This window comes from Sardina pilchardus, chromosome 3 (genome assembly GCF_963854185.1).
Source record: "Sardina pilchardus chromosome 3, fSarPil1.1, whole genome shotgun sequence".
NCBI lineage: Eukaryota > Metazoa > Chordata > Actinopteri > Clupeiformes > Clupeidae > Sardina > Sardina pilchardus.
In genome coordinates, this window is record NC_084996.1 from 21,226,345 (window position 1) to 21,237,257 (window position 10,913).

The 10,913-nt window shown below is 45.4% G+C and overlaps 1 protein-coding gene across 1 annotated transcript in view; it reads left to right on the plus strand.

The window, feature by feature from the left end:
• Window positions 1-10,474, plus strand: part of LOC134077038 (cerebellar degeneration-related protein 2-like) — a 15,206-nt gene extending 4,732 nt beyond the window's left edge. The window contains exons 2-5 of the mRNA XM_062532397.1: window positions 1,467-1,579; window positions 2,036-2,184; window positions 3,906-4,070; window positions 5,843-10,474. Of these exons, the coding sequence (XP_062388381.1) occupies window positions 1,467-1,579; window positions 2,036-2,184; window positions 3,906-4,070; window positions 5,843-6,875 (1,460 nt within the window). The 3' untranslated portion in view covers window positions 6,876-10,474. The remainder of the gene's footprint in view (window positions 1-1,466; window positions 1,580-2,035; window positions 2,185-3,905; window positions 4,071-5,842) is intronic.
• Window positions 10,475-10,913: the final 439 nt, after the last annotated feature.

Below are 10,913 nucleotides of genomic sequence, written 5' to 3' on the forward strand. Positions count from 1 at the left end.
ATCAATATTTTGAAATATCTCATTGTTTTCTATTATTTTTCTTTGTATTTCCCGTAATGTTATGCCGTTTTTTCTAGGACAATGCTCATGATTTCAGTTTCCTGTTCAGGAGACAGAAGCCCTTGTGTTGGTAGTCTTTCGGCTGCCAAACAAATAGTAAAATACTGTAAACTGTGTAGGAATACAAAGTAGGATTACTTTCCCCAAATACTTGAAACATACTTTATTTTTACAGTCCTACAGAACAGCCCACAGGCAGTACTGTACTACTGTGCTCATTGAGCTGTATTGTACTGTCCGGTACTGCACTGTATTGATACGCAGCACTGCAATGTTCTAGTGGCTCGGATCTCATCAGAGATTACGGTCCTTGGCCTCCCCATCCTCCTCCTCTTACTCTCACTCCTCTGGCTCTGCCTCTGCCTGTACTACTACTGTAATATAAAGCTCTGATTGCTAATTGTAAGACTGTGTGACAGGAGTTTGCCCATCTGATGAGTCAGTGTGCATGGTAGGGCAGTTAGCCTTAGAATTTGAATGGCAGTGTGTTCTTTGTGAAAACAAGAGATTTTATTCATGAAAATTGTGTCTAATGCACAGAATTGTGTGTAGTGTTTTGAGAACAGTGTGTTATAGAACTGCAATTTGAGTGTAAAGCCGAAATTGTGCTTATAGTTCAGCAGAATCGGTTCAGGAGGTTGGTGCATGAGCTACATATTACTGGAATTGTGTCTCAAGTACCAGAAATTTTGTGTAAACAATTGAGAAAAACTGTAATGGGAGTCAAACTGAAGCCATCTGTAGACACACAGAGGTGCGATGACAGGCAGAGGTTGGGATTAACGCTTTTCCATTTTGCCAATATCCATTTTTTCCTGCTTTAGTGTGGATTTGCAGTAATCCTCCAGGTCAGAGCTGTGAGTAGAGAGGCCAAGAGATTTTAAAAATAGAAATGGGATGAATCAGCAGACAGGGGACTCAAGCATCCATGACAACGTGGTGTACAGCTCCAGAACTGCAGAAGACTCTGATTTAGTTATTGTCATGTGTTCTATACCCTCTAATACATCATCACTATTGAGTTATTCAGGTCAGTAGAAGGAAGTGTTTTTATTGTGAAGGTTGTATCATCTTGTTGTTTTGGAGGTTTCAAAAACATACTGTAGATGCAGTTTTTCTTCATGTAGAATTTCTGAGAATTGTGAATGTGTGAATTTGTGAAATTATGTGAATTTTTGAATCACACATTACGTAAAAGGGTGCATTTAGCAGTTGATACATTGATTAACAATTGATTGATAATTGAAAATCAGCTGTGTCAGTCCCCAATACTGACACTGTTATTACAATCGTGTGTGTGTGTGTGTGTGTGTGTGTGTGTGTGTGTGTGTGTGTGTGTGTGTGTGTGTGTGTGTGTGTGTGTGTGTGTGTGTGTGTGTGTGTGTGTGTGTGTGTGTGTGTATCAGACCTGCACCTGGCAGCGGAGCTGGGCAAGACCCTGCTGGAGAGGAACAAGGAGCTGGAGGATTCCCTTCAGCAGCTCTACATCACCAACGAGGAGCAGGTGCAGGAGATCGAGGTAGGACACACACACACACACACACACACACACACACACACACACACAGACACACACAGACACACACACACACACACACACACACACACACACACACACACACACACACACAGACACACAGACACACACACACACACACACACACACACACACACACACACACACACACACACACACACACACACAGACACACACACACACACACACACACACACACACACACACACACACACACACACACACACACACAGGGCGTGAGTGAGAGAGATATATCACTGCCCTCTATAGAAGAAAGCTGTTATCAGTGTGTGTTTATGAATATAACATAAACACAAAACATAATATGTTTGTTATGCATATCAATATGTGTGTGTGTGTGTGTGTGTGTGTGTCTGTGTGTGTGTGTGTGTGTGTGTGTGTGTGTGTGTGTGTGTGTGTGTGTGTGTGTGTGTGCAGTACCTGTCCAAGCAGCTGGAGATGCTGCGGGACATGAATGAGCAGCATGCTAAGGTGTACGAGCAGCTGGACGGCACAGCCAGGGACCTGGAGAAGACCAACCTCAACCTGGTGCTGGAGAGCAAGGCCTCACAGCAGAAGATCGAGAGGTGGGCACCAGCCCCCCACTGCACACACACACACACAAGCAAACACACACACACACACACACACACACACACACACACACACACACACACACACACACACACAACAAGCAAACACAAGGAACAAACAAACAAACGCACAAATAAACACACAAACAAACAGAGGGAACAAGCAAACATCCACACTTATAAATTAATTCTCACACACACACACACACACACAAGCAAACACAAGGAACAAACAAACAAACGCACAAATAAACACACAAACAAACAGAAGGAACAAGCAAACATCTGCACATTCACATGCATGCACGCGCACACACACACACACACACACACACACACACACACACACACACACACACACACACACACACACACACACACACACACACACACACACACACACACACACACACACACACACACACACAAACACACACACACACACACACAGAACTAAATAGGGTGAGGTTTGTTTCACAAGGACAATTGGCGTTAATGAACAAGAGTAGATTCCCCAGAAGTAACTAGAAGTCTATTACTGTATACAGTATGTCTACTTTGGATTGATGTTAAGTGGTCATCATAAAAGAAAACACCATAAAAGGAGACAACTTGTTTTGTGAGGTAAGAGTTCAAGAGATTAGATTTCAGCAGGTGTTCATAACAAATGATTAGTTGTAATTAAACACGCAAACAATTACCCACGTCTTTACTACCCTACCATTATCTTGTCACCCACTAAGTATTAGACAAGAGGTCGGGTTTCACCAGATTTTGGTAGAGCAACAGGCTGTGCCCAGTGGAGCTGCAGATTGACAGGGACAGCTGATCCCACAGTCATGACGGAAACTCTCTGTTTATGTTGTTGTTGCATAATCTAATGCAGCCAGACCATCTGTACCTTTCCTCTCATTGTATCGCTCTGATGAGGCCCACTGAGCCTATAAGCCTGGACGGTGTGGTCTGTTCCATGGAGGTATTATAAGAACTGGAGAAAGTGAACAAGTCCCGCCCCCATTCATTTCAATGGGAATGCTAGGCTAGTGAAAATTGCCAAAATTGAACGATTTTTTCAGGTTTCAACATGGCGTTTCAAGGGGCTTGTTTCCGGTGCCGTTTTACTTAGCCAATTAAGTGCTAGGTTACTGATTGACGTAAGGCACAGAAGGAGAGCTCGTGCCCACACTAAGCTCGTGCATGAGCTGAGAGTGGAACAGCCACCAATCAGCATGAGGAGAAATGGCACCGGATATATTTCTGGAAAATGGCGACGAGGAAGTGCCTTGCTAATCGGCGAAGCTAATCAGTCAAATCCTGACCCCCTGGTCTGTTCAGGTTAACAGGGACCATCAAGCCGCGACAGAAACCCTGATGTGTTGTGTTTCTGTTTCTGTGTTCCATGTTGTGATTGGGTTCAAGGTGATGGGGACCATCGAGCCGCCACAGACACCTTGATGTTGTGATTGGCCAGATTTGGTCTGAAAGAACAACACTGAAACAAATAAAACATAAAAGAATAAAAGACAGAACAGTGAGAATATAATGAAGGGCAGTAGCACATTCTGGTTCTGTGTTGTGATTCTGTGTTCTGGTTGGGTTTAGGTTGACTGGTACCATCAAACTGCTGCTTAAACCCTAATGTTGTGCTGTTGTTCAGGTTCTGATTCTGTGTTCTTTGTTCTGTGTTCTGTGTTCTGTGTTCTGGTCGGGTCCAGGTTGACTGGTACCATCGAGCTGCTGCAGGGCCAGGTGGAGAGCCTGACGGCGCAGGTGGATGAGCTACGCTCCCTGGAGCAGCTGAGGGTCCGTCGGGAGAAACGGGAACGCCGGAAGACCATCCACTCATTCCCCTGCCTCCGGGAACTCTGCACTGCTCCCAGGTGAGAGGAGGTGCAGTCTGGTGGTGCTACTTCCCACATCTTCCACAGGGAGATAGGTATGGAGGAAAGTAGAGATTAGATTAGAAGAAATTAGAGATTAAAGGAACACTCCACCAGTTTTTCATATTAAACTACGTTATTCCCTTAACTAAAACGAGTTGATACATACCTCTCGTGTGTCAATGCGTGCACTCACTGGCTCTGGCGCGTGGCGCTACTTTGATAGCACTTAGCTGTGGCGCTACTTTGATAGCACTTAGCTAGCCCAGTTTATTCATTAGGATCCAAACAGAGATGAAGTTAGAAGCGACCAAACACCTCCACGTAATGATATTACAGCGAGTCGAAGTGCTCCCACACATTATAGTTATCGCTTCTAACTTCATCTCTGTTTGGATCCTAATCAATGAACTGGGCTAGCTAAGTGCTATCAAAGTAACGCCGCGCGCCAGAGCCAGTGAGTGCACGCATTGAAATGCGAGAGGTATGTAATCAACTCGTCTTAGTTAAGGGAATAACATAGTTTGATATGAAAAAACGGTGGAGTGTTCCTTTAAATTGAAGAAACCAGAGATTAGAGTAGAAGAAATTAAAGATTACATTTCAGAATGTAGAGATTAGAATAGAAGAAATTAAAGATTAAATAGAAGAAGGAAGAGATTAGAATAGAAAAAAGTAGAAATTAGATCAAAAGAGAGAAGAGAGCACACACATCCCTCACACAGGTGCTGGATCCACATACTGTTTCGGCCAGAGGCCTTCTTAAAATGCTCAAACGACGTACTTGGTCACACAATGACCCATTTCCAGTCAGTGGACAAACGGTTCCAATTGCCAGGCTCAGCCTAAGAGCTTTTCCTATTGTGTGTGCTTGATTCACACTTGAATGCTTGTGCACTTGAAGTGTGCGTTAATAGAGGCAGGCAAGTGGGGCCCATTGGAAACGGGTCAAAGTGGCGAATGTGTCGTTTCCTCCCGTCCACACGGCTAGAGAGCACTCTTGGGCGCGGAGCACTGTGTCGTGCTGACCCATAATCCACCTCGTTAACAAACACCTCTCCAAAGTCCAGGAATGAGCGCGTACAGTATGCTCAGCTAAGGGTGGGGAGTTGGGACACACTGTGCCTTTTCGGATTTAAAGGTGCACTATGAGATCTTGCATGGTTTTCAGAGCAATTTAATTTTTGTCTCAAATCGTGGTCATCTCCCTTTGACCAGCTTGCTGCCTGCTCCCTGAATACATTGTGAAAAAATCCGGTCTCTGGAGACAACACAGGGGCTGTAAAACGTCCACCAAACAAACACTAGGACACAGGCCGTGTACCAAAACATAACAAACCATCATGGAACGTCAACAGAAGTAGCATCATTCAGGATCTCATAGTGCACCTTTAAAGGGACACTTCACCGATTAGCATTAAGCTTTGTATCTTTAGAAAACCAGTCATGTTTTTGAATGGTCGTGCATCATTCCCTCAGTTTGCCTTGAGATGGGAGAAATACGGATTTCAATGTTGGACTTCCTGCTTTCAATGATGTAAAAATCATCATTTTACATCATTGAAAGCAGGAAGTCCTATTCATGGGCTTCATTGAAATCCGTATTTCTCCCATCTCAAGGCAAACTGAGGGAATGAAGCACGACCATTCAAAAACATGACTGGTTTTCTAAAGATACAAAGCTTAATGGTAATCGGTGAAGTGTCCCTTTAAGCTGGCAGTGTGGTGACGTGTCTGTGCCCTCTGTGTGCCCTCTGTGTGCCCGTGGTCAGGTACGAGGACGGCTTCGTGGTGGGCAGCGTGGAGAGCCTGGCGCAGAGTGAGACGGCGTCGCGGCGGCCGGCGGAGGCGGTGGAGAACGAGCGTCTGCGCGACGCGGCCTCGTCCCTGCGCTCGGCCATCCGCTCGGAGCGGGCGCGGCGCGAGGGCGCGGAGCGGGAGTGCGAGGCGGCGCTGCAGGAGTTCGGCCGGCTGGAGGAGCGTCTGGCGGCGGCCGAGGGCTGCAGCATGCGCGTGCGCGAGCTGGAGACGGAGCTGCGCGAGCTGCAGACGCTCCGCCGCACGCGCTTCCTGCTGCTGGGCGGCGACGACGACGGCGGCCACGGCCTCGCCCAGACGCTGCTCAGCCACGCCCCCGAGACCGACACGCCCCAGGACCGCAGCGGCGACGCCGGCAGCAGCGGCTACCTCGACGGCGACGGCTCCTACGACGAGCAGGACGGCGTGTTCGAGGGCCGCGCGGAACTCCCCAACTCCAGCCCCGTGCGCAAGAGCTGCAGCGACACGGCCCTGGACGCCATGGTGTCGCGCGACGCCTCGGGCCGGCGGCGGGGCAGCTACGCGCTGCACGCCAACAGCGTCCGGCGCCGCGGCATGTCCATCCTGCGCGAGGTGGACGAGCAGTACCACGCGCTGCTGGAGAAGTACGAGGAGCTGCTGGGCAAGTGCCGGCGCCACGAGGAGAGCCTGCGCCACACCGCCGTGCAGACCTCGCGCCCCGTCTCACGGGACCCCTCCGTCAAGGACGGCTACGTCGGCCCGCACGCCCACGCGCACCTCCCCCCCTCCACCTCCACCTCCTCCACCTCCACCACCACCACCACCGCCACCGCCGCGCCTCCAGAGGGGGTATCTAAGGCCACAGATGCCCCGGGGGGTCACCCGCGGGGGCAGAGCACGCCGGAGTACAAGGCGCTCTTCAAGGAGATCTTCTCCCGCATACAGAAGACCAAGACCGACATCAAGTCCACCAAGAAGTCCGGCAAGTCGGGCAAAGCGGGCAAGTCCAGCAAGTCCAACAAATGAGGTTTTTGAAGAGAACGGGCTGGTCAGTGAGATGGTAGGATAGCATGGGACCACGTGTCTCCCCAAAGGTAGGAAGAGAGAGTCTGGTTTTCAGACGCCACTTGATCAACGGCTTTGCGTTCGTGCCGGGAGATGAGCCAGGTGAGCTCTGTGACTCCTTGAGCCACCTGTGGAACGACAGGTATTCGATCACAGGTACCACCACACCTGTGCTGAGGTGAATCAGCCCACAGGTGTGTCCCATTATTAAGTCATCCTCTGATGGGCTCCACCTCAGGGAATCAGCACTCTTCAGCAAAAAAAAAAAAAAAACCTTATGAAAAGAGGACACTCAAAGGCCCACTATGACAACTATTGCAAATTTAAATGACAGGAATTAAGGGAACAGTCTCTCAGTCAAATATACGGCAGACTCTAGCTGCAGTCTCTCAAGACAGACACACACACACACACACACACACACACACTCCTACTGTATGTGAAGTAGTTCAGTGGTTATAAGTGACACATTCATAGGTGTTCTGTCCTGGGGCTTACAGTCAGTTCACTGACACAGCAGTGCAACTCTACTTGTTCAGCTGGAAAGTTAACATGCTTGGGAGGGGAACTGAAGATAAATGTGTAATTTGGCCACGATGCAAAGACATTAGATTTGATTAAGATATCTCAACACTTTGACAGCTTACTGGCTGCTTATAAAAACTTGTCATGTACTGTACATCATTAACATATTTGGTTAACCTCTAAAAATGGCCTCTGAAAATATGTAACTCGGGAATTTGAAATGTAGATCACCCAAGCACAGTTTTTGTTTGGTTCGTAACCAAGCGAAACTGTACTGGAATTGAGTTACCTGGCTCAGAACTCTTTGACTTGAGTCAAGTATTTGAAATCACTTACTATTCAGAACAACAAACAAAATGGCCTGCTGCAGACATAATTGGTCATCCTTGCCTTTGCCTACCTGACTACATGGAATATGAACTTAACCACTTAATTCAATTTTCAGGACAATCTGATCCAATCTAAAAATATAGTAAGTGTAACCACTGCAGAAAATACCATTTTGCGTCCATGAGGCTATTTCCCTACGGGCTTCTCTTACTGAAACAGGGCATTACTAAGGTGGCTAAGTAACAAACAAAACAAACAAAAAAAACCTTCCTGTCTGTGAGACACCTTTCTGCGTTTGCATTTATCCGTTGACCCTTGATTGACCTGAACTCCAGCCTAGATGTCCTCTATTCCGCTCTGCTATGCTTTGACTGCCTTAAAGGGTTCTCCTCGGCCTCACACGTACGCAAATCCTCCTGATGTGCTCTCGTCAGCAGAACCTGCAGGCCAACAAATAGTAAACTTACAACTCTCACAGAGGCAGAAGTTAATGCCACAGTATAAGGGACGGTGAACTGAGCGTAATGTGACCTAGCATTGAACTGCAGTGATAATTGAGGAGGGAATTAGAGGGTTCTAGACTCTTCATAGTAGGGATGCACAATATTATTTGCAAGACATCGATATCGGCAGGTAACAGCGTAAGAATGGTATTATCGGCATCTGCATTCTGCAGATATGAACATTCCTGGCAGATGAATGGGCAAGATTATTATTGGCACAACGTATACCGTTTGGGTGTCAAGCATCATACAAATCTGATTCTATCATTTTTTATCAGTCTTAAGACCAATAGGTTCATTCTAGTGCAGGAGAGACCCTTAAAGGAAATAAAAAAGATGTATGTAAATAAATTGGCATCGGCATTGCTAACTGGCATTTCTTAAATAAATATGAAAAGGTTATGTAGCAAAGGGACAGAGCAGTGACCCCACCCGGTCTTGAACCCGGGTATCCGGGGTAATAACTCTGCAGCTTGACCGCAACACCAAAGAGCCAAGCCCGTTGGTATGGCAGTCATAGTGCATATTCAACTGTAGTGACGGTACTCAGTCACAGGTTAAGGCATTGAATATTAGCAGAAATATCTATATTGTTATCCATATCGATATTGATATCAATATTCAATATTGTGCATCCCTAACTTTTAGTGTCACCCCACACCCTCCACGCACTATGTAGTGGCCGCATTTAAGATACTGCAAGATGTAGAAGGGAAGTAAAATATAAAATATGAAGAATCCGAAATGAATAGGAATAACAGGGAATGTGATATTTATATGCTTAAGACATTTAGATATCACAGATAAAGAAAAGGATCTACATCACTTAAGAGATAATAGTGATTTATAAGAAGTGTGTTCTTTACTACGGGTGTAGGCCTTGCCAAAAACCATTCCAAGCCTTTTGCATATGTTTCGTTTTTGTTATATCATGTAGCTTTAGTAGTGTGTTTACTAAATGAAGTTGTATTGTTTTTATTCATGCAAGCATCAGAGCTGAATGGGTTCTGTGTCTTCTCAGTGTTCAGTGAAAAGTAACGCAAGATGAGAGCAGGAACTTCCACCAGAATTCCATAGCCTGACGTTATTGTGCCATAGAATCACAGGGAAGAAAATACAAACAAACAAACAAACAAACAAATCAAAACATTATAATCTGCTCAAAGCTGCTTCAAGAATGCCTTCAGGATGCCATAGAGGGATTAGACAAACACTGACTTCCTCTTACGTGGGATATTTGTGCCAATTTCTTTGCCGCTAAAGCAGCTAGCTACCCATTCGACTCCTGCGGCATGCAGACATTGATACCAAAGCATAGTTACTTCAGCTCTGTCAATCTGAAGAGAGACTATTAATTCTGTGTTCTATTACATTTTTAATCCTTGCTTAGTTACAGTAAACAGGCTAGTATCACATGATTAAAAACTCTCTAACTTTCTTTTCTCAGTGTGTGTTACAATTTAGAATAACTTACCTATAGTTCCATTTATGTTTCACTCCAGGAATATAATTTTTACAGGTAGCGGATTATGTTATGGGTGGGGTTTGATTTATAATGGTTTTGATTACAGATTAAAATCTGTCTCGTCCATGTTCACCACCATGGTGTATGCATGTATGTATGTATGTATGTATGTACTGTATGTATGTTGGTCATTCCTCCAGACCCTCTCTCTTTTGCACTTTTAAGAGAGCTGTGAGCCTTGTGTGATCATGTACTAAAGCATTTATTCCCTTTGTTGCAGAACTCTATGGTGCCTATGTCATGTCATATCATATCATATATCATATCTTATCATATCAGTGAACACTATGCTTCTTTTCCTCCTGCTTTATGCGTTGTTGGGCTTTTTAGTGTGCAAAGCTAATATAATAGCCTAGTCTCTTTTCCTCCGCATCCATTCTCTGTAAGAAAACTGAAGCCGTGCATTCTTAAAATGTACTGTACTGCTTTCCAATCTTAACACGCTTTTATGAAAATATGACTCTCTGACGAGGACAAACTCTTCGGATGTAGCCTACTCAACTTTCTCCAATGGTGAAGATTGGGAAGATATGAATATATTAAGTTATATTTGATGTGAAATGAGACTTGTCAAGCTTGGCTTGCCAGGGTCAGCAAGTGTGACTGAAAACGACTCTGCAAAGCTCAACGTATCTGATTTAATCACTCTGTTTTGCTCTTTACACAATTAAAGCATTTACACAAACCCTCCTGTCTGATGTCCTGTCATTTATGGGCCGAAATTCTGTACACTGAAGAAGCCTAGTCCTACTTTAATTTCCCAGACTATTAGCCGCGGTTTATACATTGATTTTGCAAAATTTGTTCAGCTATGAGGTTAATACACAGGGGCGGTTAATATGGTATTAATATGATTTAGTTTCTTTTAACTTGCATAAAACTGTCCTGCGGCTTATACACAGGAAATGACTGTATTCTAACAGGATGTTAGTGAGATTCATTGAAAACAAGCATGTCGGGAAGGAGCGGGCTTAATGCATGCACAGGAAACTGCCCACATCCCTCAGTGTGCCAGCTCAGGTTACTTAGTGGGAACGCTATTGCAGCACACACACACACAAACACACAGTGTGAAGTGTGGTGCAACAGAACAGAAGCTAAATTAGTCTGACTTTG